We start from the raw sequence: 16336 nt of genomic DNA on the forward strand, positions 1-16336 counted from the left end.
GCACGAAAAATAAATAAAACACATCCTGATTTGAAAGAAAAGTAAAACAATCTTCATTTGTACATAACATGATCATTTATATAGAAAAGTCTGCAGAAGCAACAAATCTACTCAAATTAATAAGCTTAGCAATATTGTAAGATAAAATAAATATTTTAAAAGTATATTTGTATACACCACCACCAAATAATCAGAAATTATTTTTTTATAATTTCATTCATAATAAAATAAAAAATATTAAGTACTTATGGATACATTTTTAAAAATATGTGCAAGAACTGTACACCCAAAACTATAAAATGCTGCCAAGAGAGATTAAGGAATATCTAAATAAACAGACATATCATGCTCATAGATCACAAAAGTCATTACTGTTAAGATGCCAATTCTCCCCAAGATGATTCACAGAATTCTACTCTCCCCAACAAGTTTCTCTGTAAAAATTGTCAAGCTGATTCTAAGTATATGTGGAAATACAAAGAAACTAGAATAGCCAACAAACAAACAAAACCTTTGAAAAGGAAGAAAAACTTCAGCAGACCTATGTGATTTCAATATTTAATATAAAATTATAGTATTCAATATACTGTAATATTATCATAAAGATAGACATATAGGTAAATGGAACAGAATATATCCAGAAATAGATCTACACATATAATGAACACACATGGCCAATTAATTTTTGACAAAGGTGTCAAGGCAACCCAATAGGAAAAATATAATCTTTTTACCCGAAAATACTAGAAAAAATTGATATTCGTATTCACGGAAGGAAGGGAAGAAAGAAGAGACAAAGAAAGAAAGGGGGGGGGAGAAAAAGGAAAAAAAGGGAGGAACCTCAATCCTTACCTATCACCATATACAAAAATTAACTCAAAGTGGGCTAGAACTTAATATAAGAGCAAAAACTATGAAACTTCTAGAAGAAAACATGAGAGAAAATCTTAGTGATCTTGGGTTTTGCAAATTTTCTTAAACATGATGCAAAAAGTATAGACTGAAAAAAACAAGAGACTTCATTAAAATAAAAAATGTATGGGGGCGCCTGGGTGGCGCAGTCGGTTAAGCGTCCGACTTCAGCCAGGTCACGATCTCGCGGTCCGTGAGTTCGAGCCCCGCGTCAGGCTCTGGGCTGATGGCTCAGAGCCTGGAGCCTGTTTCCGATTCTGTGTCTCCCTCTCTCTCTGCCCCTCCCTCGTTCATGCTCTGTCTCTCTCTGTCCCAAAAATAAATAAAACGTTGAAAAATAAAAAATAAAAAAATAAAAAATGTATGCACTTCAAGGTACATTTATGAAAAAGCAAAAGGCAAGCCACCAAGAGAAAATATTTATAAAACATATATCCAACAATGGGCTTATATCTAGAAAAAAACTCTGACAACTTAATAATAAGACAACCCAATTTTTTTCAGGGAACTCTACGCCCAAGGTGGGGCTTGAACTCATGACCCCCCCAAGATCAAGAGTTGCATGCTCTACTGACTGAGCCAGCCAGGTGCCCCTCAACAATCCAATTTTTTAAGTAGCATATTTAAACAGACAGGTGACCAAAAAAAGATATATGGATGTCAAATAAGCATGTGGAAAGATACTTTGCAGCACTAGTCGCCACAGAAATGCAAATGAAATCACTGTGAGATACCATTACACAGCCACCACGACGGCTAAAATTAAAAAGACGGGGCATACTAAGGATTGGTGAGAATGTGCCCCACCGAAACACTCATAAACTGCTCCTCAGAAACTGGTGGGAATGTAAAATGGCACAGCCACTTGGAAAAGCAGTTTGGAAGTTTCTTCTAAAATTAAACAAATACTCACCATATGACTCTGACATTCCACTCCTAAATATTTACCAAAGAGAAACTGAGACATATGTCCACACAAAGACTTGTGCACAAATGTTCATAACAGCTTTGTTTGGAATAGCCAAAAACTGAAAATAACACAAGTGTCCTTCAGCATGTGAGCTGATAAATGAGCTGTGGCATTTCCACTCTGATGACTCTTAAATCTTCACTCCTTCCAGTACAGTGCTATTTTCTAGCGTGCCTGGCACTTTACAATAAAGAGAAACCAAAAAAAAGATAGGCTACTACCTCTACTGCCAATAACATGAAAGACACTTACTGGCACCTGTAGCCCTTGTGTTTTCTTCTTTTTCTTTGACAACCTCCTATCCTTGATTAGCATTTTTGTCCTGATCCATGCTGACTGCCCGATCTCTGAGGATCTTGAAAGATCTGTAAAGGAAAGCATTTGCATGAAAAAGTTTAAGAAGATTGTACAGGGAGCCATTTGGTTTTACAGACAGCTGAGAATGGGGAGAATGAGAATGTAGTTAAAGATCATCGACCTTTAAAACATAATAGCCATGCATAGAATTTAATAGTTTATTTTTTAACAAAAATAAAATCACTTCTTACTTTTAATCCTACAGATCTTCAGTTTCTCCTCCTTGTGGAATCTCAAACTATGACTCCGAGTGAAGGGCCTATCTCTGCGGAAAGGATTGATCCAAAAGGATGTGTTTGGCGGCAGCCATGGTCCCACTTCTGAGCAATCGCTACTCTGGGCCAAGCTTGATGAGTTATCAGACAGGGATCTGACCCGGATCTGCTTCTGGCATTGGTCATTCTCCTCACCGCTACAAGTAGAGGCCAAGCAGGTTTGCCATTTTTTCTTGATGCTAAACACACCAGTTTCATCACCTTCTGAAAATGCCCAGTTCACATATCCACCTCCAACTTGCCTGCTTTCGGCTTGAGAAGGGAGGGAGGTCACTTGCGTGGGTGCTGGTGTGCAAATCAAAGTGGGTGGAACTTGCTCCCCCTTGTCTTCTCTGGCTGGTGTGTGAGCAATTGACTCGTACTGTTCCTTGGGTTCAGCCACTGAGCCCTGAGCTGAGATACCTGGGGTCTGCCAAGTCAGATGAACAGGGACCTCATTCTGGGCGACCTGTTCAGTTGCCATCACATCTATACCTGCTTCCATAGATGGTCTGAACAGGGGCAAGTCAATTTCCTCAGAAAAAGGAACTTGCTTTAGATAAGAGGGGACCAGAAGAAACTGGCCATGCTTTGGGTGTGTTTGTGTGTAAAGGGACACTCCAGAAGCAACTACACTAGTTTCTGTGTCTTGCTTTTCCTGCTCATCTCTTACATTTGAAGCCTTTCTCTGAATGTCTGTAATCTCAAGAAGGGGTCCCCTCTGTACTCTTAGGGTATGCTGACCTCTGGCCAGGCTCCGCAGCAAAGAAGGAGGCATGCTATAATACTGATATTTCTTCTCCCCAGAGATCTCCATGCTGCCTAGAACCCCTGCACAGATGACATTGCTCCAGCTGTGGGGAAGTTTTCTGCAAGTAGAATGCTTTCTGTTGGCCAGGAGAGCCTCATCCTCTTGTAAGGTGTCAACAGCAGAAAGGACTTTTAGGGTATCCACCGTTAGGGCAGAGAGGTCCTGCAGGTGCCCCACTTGGCTGTCCAAGGACAGTAAGGAGTCCTTTATAAAAGACACTTTTTCATTCATTTCTTTCAGCTGGAAGTACATCTCTGTAACCCTGATGGTAAAGGGAGGGAGAAAACCAATAAACGCATTAAGCTAAGAAGAACTTTCCTTGTTCTTCTCCCATCCTACGGCCAGCCTTAAGAGGCTCCTCAGCCTAAGCTGCTTCCCCAAGTTAGGTGAGTCTTCTGCCTTCTCATCACAGGTGATCTCCCCGCCTCCTATAATTCCCACTATCTCCCCAATGAGGAAACACTACAAATCTGTATTTCTAGTCCTTATTTCTAACATTTCAGAACCACATTTCCAGCTAGTTATCCCTCCAATTGTTCTATCCATCAGCCCTATTGTATTCATTAATATATTCATTAATTTGCATGACAAACATCTGAATATCTCCTACTGACAAGCCCTATATTACTTTGGATACAGAAAAAAGATCTTGAGGAATAAGCCAGAATGAGAGGAACAGAATAATCAAGTATGTAATTAGGAAAAAAAAATTATAGATCTTAAACAACAACAACAATAAAAATCCAAGTCTACAGTTCAAATAGGCTTCCCAAGCTGCAAGCAAAACCCATTCTAAGAGACCTACATTCAGAGAAAGCCTCAGCCAAAATTTTAAAATTATTTTGAAAACTTTAACCCAACATTATGATGTTTAGCCGTGGATTCATGTAAAAGCAGCACAAGACATTTTCAGCTGGAAGAGTCAAAAGGCAAATCGAATCTAATTAAATGTATTAATTGACTTAGAGACAGAGAGAACGAATGAAGGAAATGTTGGTTAGTATTATCTGTATATTTATAAATACCTCCAAATGGGGATGGGTTTTACTCTGTGCCCCCAGAAAGAGATATGTTGATGTCCTAATGTCCCAGTAACTTGTAGATTGGGACTTTATTTGGAAACATGGTCTTTACAGAGATAATCAAGTTGAATTGAGGTCATTACGGTAGGCCCTAAGCCACTATGGCTGGTGTCCGTATAAAAGGGAAATCTGGACACAGTGAGAAGATGATGTGAACATACACAGGGAGAAAGCCACCCTAGGACTTCAGTGATGCATCTACAAGCCCAGGAATACCAAGGATTGACAGTAAACACCAGAAGCTAGAAGAGGCAAGGAAGGATTCTCCACTAGAGGCATCAGAGCAAGCATGGCCCTACCCCTACCAACTTCTTGATTTTGGACTTGTAACCTCCAGAATGGTGAGACAACAAATTTCTGCTGTTATAAGACACCCAATTTTTGGTACTTCATTATGGCAGCTTAGGAAACTACTTACATCTTTCTAAGCTTAACAATACAATAAATTACAAAATGTATCAGACTTGGTTACAAAAAATAAACTCCTACACATAAAAATATAACACTTTAAAATAAATGGTAAGTTGGAGATTATTCTAACAAATATGATGAGGTGTTTGTATCCTTCGATAAATCAAAACTTTTATGAATTGTTATGGAGAAAAAATTAAGAAGAATCCAAAGGATGTGAACAGACAATTCACAAAAGACAAAATATAAAAGATAAGGAAATATGGTAAAATATTCACACTCATTAGGTATGCAGAGAAATGGAAATGAAAACAACGATGAGCTCATCTACATTGTAACAACATTTTTTTAGCCTCGCAAATGATTAAAATAACTCTATGGGGACGAGGATGCCACACTGGGCCAATTAGGCAATGTACATAAAGAGGCTATAATTTCACTGTGCTAAAGGTGATAGAGATATTCTTTACATTACGAGATAGAATATCATGCAGCTGTTAAAATCATGTTTACATTGTTAATAGTAATTTCCTTTGGCTATTTCTGATGGTAGGCATGGGGATGGGATGGTGTTATGTTCTGTTGTACACTTTTAAATTTGATATAAACACTTTGTAAGTCAAGCGAAAGTAAATGTAAAATTATGTTTATACATAACGTTTTTACTTATTGAAGAAACGTTTTGGATGTGTAAGGGGGGAAGGGAGTAAAATACAAACTTGTATGATTTTATTTATTTATTTATTTACTTACTTATTTATTTACTTATTTATTTTAAGTTTCTTTGTTTTTGAGAGACAGAGTGCAAGTGGGGGAGGGGCAGAGAGAGAGGAAGACCCAGAATCTGAAGCAGGCTCCAGGCTCTGAGCCGTCAGCACAGAGCCCAATGTGAGGCTCCCTCGAATTGCAAGATCATGACCTGAGCCGAAGTCGGTCACTTAACTGACTGAGCCACCCAGGTGCCCCCAAACTTGCATAATTTTAACTAAAAAAAAAAAAAAAAAAAAAAAGTATATATACACATACATACACACATACATATATGACAAAACGGAAAAAAGAACAACATTTTCAGAGTAGGCTCTGGCTTATGACATATTTTCTTTCTTTTCTTTCCCTGTTTTATTCTTTTATTTGGATAAGCGAATATTCTGAGCAAATTCTCTATAATGAAAATCTTTGATAAACGGAAATAAAATAGTGGTGCCTGAGTGGCTCAGTTGGCTAAGTGTCTGACCCCTGATATTGGCTTAGGTCATGATCTCATGGTCATGAGATCAAGTCCCATGTCAGCCTCCATACTGGGCATGGAGCCTGCTTAAGATTCTCTCTCTCCCTCTGCCCTTCCCTGACTCATAATCCATCTCTCTCTCTCTCTCAATCTCAATCAATCAATAAAGTTAAAGAAAAAAAAAAAACCAGCAAGGGAGGGAATCTTATCCAATTTCATGGCTGACATGACCATATGCATGAATTAAAAATGATCCCCAGGAGGGACACCTGGGTGGCTCAGCCAGTTAAGCATCTGACTCTTGATCTCAGCTCAGGTCATGATCTCATGATTCATGAGATCAATCCCTGCACCTGCTATCAGCACAGAGCCTGCCTGGGATTCTCTCTCTCTCTCTCTCTCTCTCTCTCTCTCTCTCCCTGCATCTTTCTGTCTCTCCTTCTCAAAATAAATAAATAAACTTAAAAAGAATGATCCCCAGTCTTATGTGGGGACTGGAAGAAGCAGTGATTATACTGTGGAGAAATTTAGCATTCGGGTACAACAAGCACTTCCCAAAATAGTGTGAGACTTTCCCTCTCTAGAATATACCTCAAGCCACATGGATCGAGACATCCTCCACTTCTTTCTGGGAGCTTGGCAGATAGGAATTAAACAATGAAGAGGGTGGTATTTTCTGTGTCTATTATATGTGGGTGGACCCCTCTCTTTCTTACTTCTATAGAATTCAACTTCTGTAACTCAATAGAGGCTTAATAAATGCTTCCTGACCCTCTGGAGCCTGCAAAGCTAGAATTGGCAGGGATGATGATGGAAAGAGCACAAAATATATGTATATCCCTTTCCAAATATGCTTAATTAGAGCCTCCCCATCTAGTGCACTGTTTCATCTAATTCAAAAACAGTACAGTCTGAACAGCAGTAATGGAGGCTCATTAAGTTCCATTAGCAGCAGTCCCATCGAATGGATACAATAGAAGCCAGCAACTATTCACAGCAACAGGTAACATGCTACAATAGAGACCTGTTAGACAAATAACCTGGTCACCCTCACGTCGGGTCCTCTTGCTTTTATGGGCACTGTTTATTTCAAAGCATTATGTCCTGTGAAACATATTTTGATTATATTCCTCAGCCACCAACTGCATTAATTTAATCTAAACTTTCAGTCGTTCTTACATGTAACATAAATTCTTATAAGTTTCGTTTCCCCTGTGCAAGGTTTTTTTTTTAATATAAAATTTATTGCCAAATTTTTTCCCATACAACACCCAGTGCTCATCGCAACAGGTGCCCTCCTCAGTGCCCATCACCCACCCTCCCCTGCCTCCCACCCCCCATCAACCCTCAGTTTATTCTCAGTTTTTAAAAGTCTCTTATGGTTTGGCTCTCTCCCTCTCTAACTTTTTGTTTTTTTCCTTCCCCAAGGGAAGGCCGGTATGGTTATTGTTTAACTGTGGGTCTTTGAACAAGATGTTTTAATAAAATAAGGTTATAAGAAGTATAATTATAACCATCATGATAATCGTAATATTCGCCGGGTGCTCACTATGTGCCGGGCACTTTACAAAGACTCTACATAATTATTTTATTTAATCTGCATAACAACCCTATAATGTAGGCATTACTTTCATCCTTTTCATAAAAGAGGTTGAGCCGGTCAAATGGTTGGGGATAGAGGGAGGCTTCAAACCCAGACGGTCTGACTCCACATCCAGTGGCATTAACCCCTGCACTCTGGCACCTCTGGGCAACTCATCGGGGATCTAGACAAAGTTCTCACGGGGGCCTTTGAGGCCTAGGAAGGGTTAAACAAATTACACCAAAGTTTCCCACGCTGGGAGGTATTCACAAATGTTCCTCAGTAAGGTTTCACAGCAAAATAATGACAGGACCTGCTTAAGTGATAACTCTACCGAGTCACAATGTGACTTGTTTTAAAATGCAGCCCTTCCAGGTAAGATGGTGGAGTCGTAGGAAGGACCCTCTGCTTGCCTTGTCCCTCAAATACAGCTAGCTAAATATCAAATCATTCTGAACACCCAGGAAATCTATCTGAGGAGCAAAAGAGGCCACATCATGGAAGGCAGGAGGTACAGAGACACGATTTGGGGGAGAAAAGAATTGTCAGTGCTGCAGAGGGAAGGGAGTTGTGGTCAGGGACAGGAGATAGAAAGAGAGAGAAAGAGACTAGAACACAGGGCATTGCACCAGAAAAACACGTCCCCATAACCACTGACGGGGAAAGCAAGAGAGGCTGATTATCACAAGTTTTTACAAGGCAGCAGAGCTCAGTCTGAAGTTTGAGAAGTCTGTGGCATGGCCAGGGTGGAGCCTGGCAGGCACAGAGGTGCTCCTGTGGAGGAGGGCAGAGGCCCGAAACAGACAGTGGTTTCTGAGTATCCCCTGGGTCACCCTGGGAGACAAAGTCCCCCTTCGTCGAGTGCATTTGGGAGAGACAGCACTGCCTCTCTGGGAACGAAAGAGCCAGGAGGCACCACTGAGCCGCCCTGCTCATCGGCATATGAACAGAGATGCCTGCCTGACCCAGATGCCGCCTTTTTGCTGCACTTTACCACAGACCCCAAGCCCCTGCATGTTCAAGGAACTGCCCTTCTGGGACAAACCGGCACCTGCCAGGGCGCAGCAAGGCCGCCCCCACCTCCCTCCCCCCGCCCGCCATTATCAAGGTGGGTCCCTGCCGTGCCGGGTCCCTAACAGTTGGATTTCTGAAACCCAAGCAGCAAGCCTGAATTAAACACAGGAGCACTGTGCTGCCACATGGGCAGGTGGGCTCGGACACAGACAGGGTGAAGGCAGGGATCTGACAGAAGCCTGGGATAAAAGAGGGGAGATGGTTAAGTCTTCTGGGAGGGATTCCTGAACAGCAGCAGGCACGAACTCCCCTCTGGGGTGAAAGCAGGCTGATGCCACTGTTCACTCCTCCCATCAGCGTGGACAGACTTCGGAGACGCAAAACCCACGGTGGAGGCTTGAGCCTTGCTTACGTGAAGCCCCGCCCCCTGCACTCTGCAGGTGCTTCCGAGCTAGGGTGCAGAGCGGCAGCGGGCCCCTCCCCCAGAAGACCAGCACAAACCTCCCACATGCACCAAGTCTACTTGCCAGAAAGTGCTGCAAAGTTTCAGCAACAGGGGAAATAGGATCTAGCTTCTTTTAACAAGGAGACCAAAACACACCTAGTTAAAACCTGGAGCACAATGGACAAGGTGGTAATACTTCCTACGGCAGACAAGAAGAAACTCTGCAGAAGACTGACCTGAGGGAAAGAGCAGCCAAAACACAACAGCAGAGTGCACACAACATACGCCAAAAACACTTCCTAACGCCCCAGGCCCTGGGCAGTACATGACCTCTCCTTAATATAGCCATTATTTTCAGGAGCAGGAAACATAACAGGCTTTCCTAACACACAGAAGACAGAGGCCTAGACAAAAATGCCAAGATGGAGGAATTCATCCCAAAAGAAAGAACAAGAAGAGGTTATGGCCAGGGATCTAATCAAAACAGATATAAGGAATATGCTTGAGCCAGAATTTAAAACAACAATCATAAGGATACTAGCCAGCCTTGAGAAAAGCATGGAGAACACCAGGGAGTCCCTTACCACAGAGATAAAAGACCTAAACACTAGTCAGACTGACTGGATGTACTGACCATAAGAATGGAAGAAGCAGAGGAACGAATACATGATAGAGAAGATACAATTATGGAAAATAATGCAGCTGAAAAGAAGAGGGAAAAAACAATACTGAATCACAAATGTAGATTTAGGGAACTCAGTGACTCCATTAAACATAATCGCATTTGTATCATAGCAGTGCCAGAAAAAGAGAGGGAAAAAGGGCCAGAAGGTTCATTTGAGCAAATTATAGCTGAAAACTTCCCTAATCGGGGAAGGAAACAGACATCCAAATCTAGGAGGCAAAAAGAACTCCCATCAAAATCAACAAAAGCAGGCCAACACCAAGATATTTCATAGGAAAATTTGTAAAATACAGAGATAAGGAAAGAATCCTGAAAGCAGCAAAGGAAAAGAAGTCCCCAACCTACAAGGGAAGACAAACCAGGCTTGTAGCAGATCTCACCACAGAAACTTGGTAGGCTAGAACGCAGTGGCAAGATACATTCAATGTGCTGAATGGAAAAATATACAGCCAAGAATACTTTATCCAGCAAGGCTGTCATTCAGAATAGAAGGAGACATAAAAAGAGTTTCTCAGAAAAACAAAAAGTTTGTGACTACTAAACCAGCCCTGCAAGAAATAAAAGCAGGGGGTGGGGAGGGGATGCCAGGATGACTGTTGGTTAAACCTCCAACTCTTGATCTCAGCTCAGGTCATGATCTCACGATTCGTGAGATCGAGCCCCATGTCGGGCTCTACACTGACTGCATGGAGCCTGCTTGGGATTCTCTCTGTGCCTCTTTCCCTGCCCCTACCCTGCTCATGCCTTCTCTCTCTCTCTCTCTCAAAATAAAAAATAAACTTCAAAGAAATATTAAAGAGGACTCTGAGTGGGAAAGAAAGACAAAAAAAAAAAAAAAACAAAGACTAGAAAGGAACAGAGAACATCTCCAGAAACACCGACTTTACAGGTAATACAACGGCACCAAATTCATATCTATTAATAATCACTCTGAATGTAAATGTGCTAAGCGCTCCAATCAAAAGAGACAGAGTATCAGAATGGATTTAAAAAAAAAGTGCCTACAAAAGACTCATTTTAGACCTAAAGGCACCTGCAGATTAAAAGTGAGGGGATGGAGAACCAATTTATCATGCTAATCGACGTGAAAAGAAAACTAGAGTAGTGATACTTCTATCCGATGAACTAGATTTTAAACCAAAGACTGGACAAAAGATATGGAAGGACACTATATCATAATAAAGGGGTCTATCCAACAAGAAGATCTAACCATTGTAAATATTTATGCCCCAACTTGGAAGAACCCAAATACATAAATCAATTAGTAACAAACATAAAGAAACTCATTGATAATAATACAAGAAAATTTGTAAAATACAGAGATAAGGAAAGAATCCTGAGAGCAGCAAGGGAAAAGAAGTCCCTAACCTACAAGGGAAGACAAGTCAGGCTTGCAGCAGATCTCACCACAGAAACTTGGTAGGAAAATTTGGGACTTAAGGGAAAATTAGGGACTTTAACACCCCACTTACAGCAATGGACAGATCATCTAGCAGAAAATCAACTAGGAAACAATGGCTTTGAATGACACACTGAACCAGATGGACTTAACAGATATATTCAGAACATTTCCTCCTAAAGCAACAGAATATACATTCGTTCCAAGTGTCCATGGAACATTCTCCAGAATATATCACATACTGACTCACAAATAAGGCTTCAACAAGTACAAAAAGACTGAAATCATGCCTTGCATATTTTCAGACCACAATGCTATGAAACTTAACATGAACCACAAGAAAAAATTTGGAAAGACCAAAAATACATGGAAGCTAAAGAACATCCTACTAAAGAATGAATGGGTTAACCAGGAAAGTAAAGAAGAAATAAAAAAAAATACATAGAAGCAAACAAAAATGAAAACACAACAGTCCAAATCCTTTAGGATGCAGCAAAAATGATCATAAGAGGGAATTATATAGCAATACAGGTCCTCCTCAAGAATAAATAAAAGTCTTAAATTTTAATACTCAACATAACCTTACACATAAAGGAGCCAGAAAAGGAATAGCAAATAAAGTCTAAAGCCACCAGAAGAAGGAAAATATAAATATTTGAGCAGAAATAAATTATATAGAAACATACAAACAAACAAAATAACCAGTAGAACAGACGGATAAAACTAGGAGCTGGTGGTTCTTTGAAGGAATTAATAAAATTGATAAACCCCTAGCAAGATTTATCACAAGAAAAGAGAAAGGACCCAAATAAACAAAATCACGAATGAAAGAGGAGAGATCACAACCAATACCACAGAAATACAAAGAGTTATAGGAGAATACTATGAACCAACAAATCGGGCAATCTAAATTCCTAGAAATATATAAACTATCAAAACTGAAACAGGAAAAAATAGAACATTTGAACAGACCCAAAACCAGCAAAGAAATTGAATCAACAATCAAAAATCTCCCAACAAACAAATGTCCAAGGCCACATGGCTTCCTGGAGGAATTCTACCAAACATTTGAAGAAGAGTTAATACCTATTCTTCTCAAATTGTTCCAAAAAATAGAAATAGAAGTAAAACTTCCAAAATCATTCTATGAGGCCAGCATTACGTTGATTCCAAAACCAGACAAGTTCCCACTAAAAAAGGAGAATTACAGAACAAAGAGGTGAAGATTCTCAAGAAGATACTAGCAAATTGCATCCAGCAGTACATTAAAAGAATTATTCACCACAATTAAGTGGCATTTATTCCTGGACCACAAGGGTGGTTCAACATTCATAAGTCAGTCAACAGGATACACCACATTAATATTCTGTAAATAGATGCAGAAAAAGCATTTGACAAAATACAGCATCCATTCTTGATAAAAACCCTCAGCAAAGTAGGGATAGAGGCAACATACCTCAGCATCATAAAGGGCATATACAAACACCCACAGCTAATAATATCCTCAGTGGGGAAAAACCAAGATCTTTTCCTCTATGGTCAGGAACAAGACAGGGATGTCCACTGTCACCATTGTTATTTAACACAGTAGTGGAAGTCCTCACTTCAGCAATCAGACAACAAAAAGAAATAAAAGGCACCTAAATTGGCAAGGAAGAAGTCAAACTCTCACTCTTCACAGATGACATGATACTCTATGTAGACACCTGAAAGACTCCACCAAAAAAAAACCTGCTAGAACTGATACATGAATTCAGCAGACACACAGGATATGAAATCAACATACAGAAGTCTGTTGCATTTCTATACACCAATAATGAAGCAACAGAAAGAAAAATCAAGGAATGGATCCCATTTACAATTACACCAAAAATCATAAGATATCTAGGAATAAACCTAACCACAGAGGTAAAAGATCTGTACTCTGAAAACCATACAATACTTATGAAAGAAGCTGAAGAACACACAAACAACTGGAAAAATGTTCCATGCTCATAGATTGGAAGAACAAACATAGATAAAATGTCTATACTACCCAAAGCAATCTACACATTTAATACAATTCCTATCAAACATCACTGGCATTTCTCACAGAGCTAAAGCATACAATCCTAAAATTTGTATGGAACCACAAAAGACCCTGAATAGTCAAAGCAATCCTGAAAAAGAAAGCCAAGCTGGAGGCATCATCATTCCAGATTTCAAGCTACATTACAAAGCTGTAGTGATCAAGACAGGATGGCCCTGGCACGACAACAGACACATAGATCGATGGAACAGAATAGAAAACCCAGAATGGACTCACAGCTATAAAGTCATCTAATCTTTGACAAAGCAGGAAAGACTATCCAATGGAAAAAAAGAGAGTCTCTTCAACGAATGGCACCGGGAAGACTGGGGCAACAAGCAGAAGAATGAAATTGGACCACTTTCTTACACCACACACAAAAATGAATTCAAAATGGATGAAAGATGTAAATGTGAGACAGGAAACCATCAGAATCCTAGAGGAGAAAACAGACAGCAACCTCTTTGACATCAACTGTATCAACTTCTTATTAGACACATCTCCTGAGGTAATGGAAGCAAAAGCAAAAACAAACTATTGGGACTTCAAGATAAAAGGCTTCTGCACAGCGAAGGAAACAATCAATAAAATTAAAAGGCAACCTACAGAATGGAGAAGATATTTGCAAATGATACGTCTGACAAAGGGTTAATATCCAAAAATCTACAAAGAACTTATCAAACTTAACACCCAAAAAACAAATAATCCAATTAAGAAATGGCCAGAAGACATGAATAGACATTTTTCTAAAGAAGACATCCAGATGGCTAACAGACACATAAAAAGATGCTCAACATCACTCATCATCAGGGAAATACAAGTCAAAACTACAATGAGCTACCACCTCACACCTGCCAGAATTGCTAAAGTTAACAACACAGGAAATAACAGATGTTGGCAAGGATGGGGAGAAAATGGAACCCTCGAACACTGTTGCTGGGAATGCAAACTGGTGCAGCCACTCTGAAAAATAGTATGAATGTTCCTCAAAAAGTTAAAAATAGAACTACCCTATGACCCAGCAATTGCACTACTAGGTATTCACCCTAAGGATACAAAAATACTGATTTGAAGGGGCTGTGCCCCGATGTTTACAGCAGCATTATCAACAATAGCCAAACTATGGAAGGAGCCCAAATGTGCATCAGACGATGATAGATAATGAAGACGTGGAATATATATACAATGAAATATTACTCAGCCATCAAAAAGAATGAAATTTTGCCATTTGCCATGATGTGGATGGCAAATAAATCAGAGAAAGATAAATACTATACGATTTGACTCATATGTGAAATTTAAGAATCAAAGCAGATGAACATAGAAAAAAAGGAAGGCACACCATAAGAGACTTTTAACTGTAGAGAACTACTGAGGGTTACTGGAAGGGGGGTGGGCAGGGGATGGGCTAAATGGGTGACAGGCATTAAAGGAGGGCACTTATGATGAGCACTGGGTATTATACGTAAGTGATGAATCACTGATTTCTACTCCTGAAACCGGTATTACCTTATATGTTAACTTTAAACAAAATCTAAACAAAAACTTTAAAAAAAAAAAACAAAATAAAATGTAGTATTTCCCAAATATAACATGCTTAATATGGAAAAATACCCAATTAACTAGTACCCCATAGAACAGAGAGGGAAGTGCTGGTTTATAGCACTAGGGTCAAAAATAACCAGTTTTCCAGTAAAGGAAGACATAAAACAACCCTTAATACTTCTCTTTTTCTAGTATCACAACTCACTGAATTCTGTAAGTAGATAGATAGGTGATCTCTTCTTTACGGGTAAGGGCCCATGCAAATCCCTTCCTAATCTCATTTCCTTCCCTCTTCAAACTATTGGCTCGGCTACCTCAGGAAAGTATTCTTCCCTCCCTCCCATACCTCTGTGGCAAGCTCCCCAGGGGCTACCTCAACAAGGCCAGCCATGTAAACAAGGGCTATTGAGGCAGCTCTGTCAACAGGGAAAATCGGTGGATGATGTTCTGAAAAACCAGGCCTCCATAATCGAATTCTAGAGCCCATTGAAGCCTCTGGAATAGTTTTCAGAAGCCACATACCTATCTAGCTTCTAATCCTTCTCTACACAAATCTCAAGGGAAACAACCAAGAAGCATATAATGGTACGTGATGACTAATGGTGTTAGGCTTACTTCCACCACCACCACCACCACCACCATCACTGAATTACTTGTTCATAAATGTCTGCTTCTCAGGTTTTCACACCATATTCATTTGGCTCACAACACTACCATTTCCTAGTTGTCCCTATTCTCCTCTGATAGATTCTGGCTCGTTTTCTCCATGAGCTCCTATTCCTTGGTCCATTATACAGCCGTCAGGACCCCCCTCATGGAACCACCCTCACCCCCCTGAGTTTCCTTACTCTTCTTGCTTCCGGGGCATACTCACTTCCTCGGTCATGGTTTTATTTTCTCACAAGGGGCAGGTGACTCCCAAATCTCCCTGTCCAGTTCAATCTTTACCCCAGGACTTCCTACCCTCACATCTAAAACCTCCCAGAAATCTCTGGCTAAATGTGCCATAAGAATCCACAAAACTGAAACTTGACAAAGCTAAAGCTAAAACTCAACAAAGCTAAAACTCATCACTTGCCCCCTCCCAGTGTCTTTTGCACATTTTTTTTTCAATCATGGTGGTGCCACCTTTCACCTAATTACCCCCACTACAGATCTGAGAGTCATCCTCGACTCCACCCTCTCCCTCGGCTGCATGTCCAATCCCTAACTCCCCTCATCAACTGCCCTTTCTAAACGTGTCTTCGTTCATCCCTTCTGCTACAGTCTGAATGTTTGTGTGTCCCTGAGATTCAGGTTGACATTCTAACCCCCCAAAGTGATGATATTAGTAGGTAGGGCCTTTGGGAGGTGATTAGGTCAGGAAGGTGGAACCCTCATGAATGGAATTCGTGGCTTTATAAAAGAGAACCCACAGAGCTCCCTCACCCCCACCACCATGTGAGGATACAACATGGAGTCTACAACCCAGAAGGGGACTGTCGATCTTGGACACGCCAATCTTGGACAGCCTCCAGAACTGTAAGCAGTAACTTTCTGCTGCTTACAAGCCACCCAGCCTATAGTACTT

The 16336-nt window shown here is 40.4% G+C and overlaps 1 protein-coding gene across 1 annotated transcript in view; it reads right to left on the bottom strand.

The window, feature by feature from the left end:
* Positions 1 to 16336, bottom strand: part of TRPM6 (transient receptor potential cation channel subfamily M member 6) — a 179856-nt gene that overhangs the window by 41633 nt on the left and 121887 nt on the right. The window contains exons 26-27 of the mRNA XM_043567071.1: positions 2431 to 3566; positions 2135 to 2247 (exon numbers count right to left, since the gene is read on the bottom strand). Of these exons, the coding sequence (XP_043423006.1) occupies positions 2135 to 2247; positions 2431 to 3566 (1249 nt within the window). The remainder of the gene's footprint in view (positions 1 to 2134; positions 2248 to 2430; positions 3567 to 16336) is intronic.

The sequence above is a fragment of the Prionailurus bengalensis genome, chromosome D4, assembly GCF_016509475.1.
Source record: "Prionailurus bengalensis isolate Pbe53 chromosome D4, Fcat_Pben_1.1_paternal_pri, whole genome shotgun sequence".
Classification (NCBI taxonomy): Eukaryota; Metazoa; Chordata; class Mammalia; order Carnivora; family Felidae; genus Prionailurus; species Prionailurus bengalensis.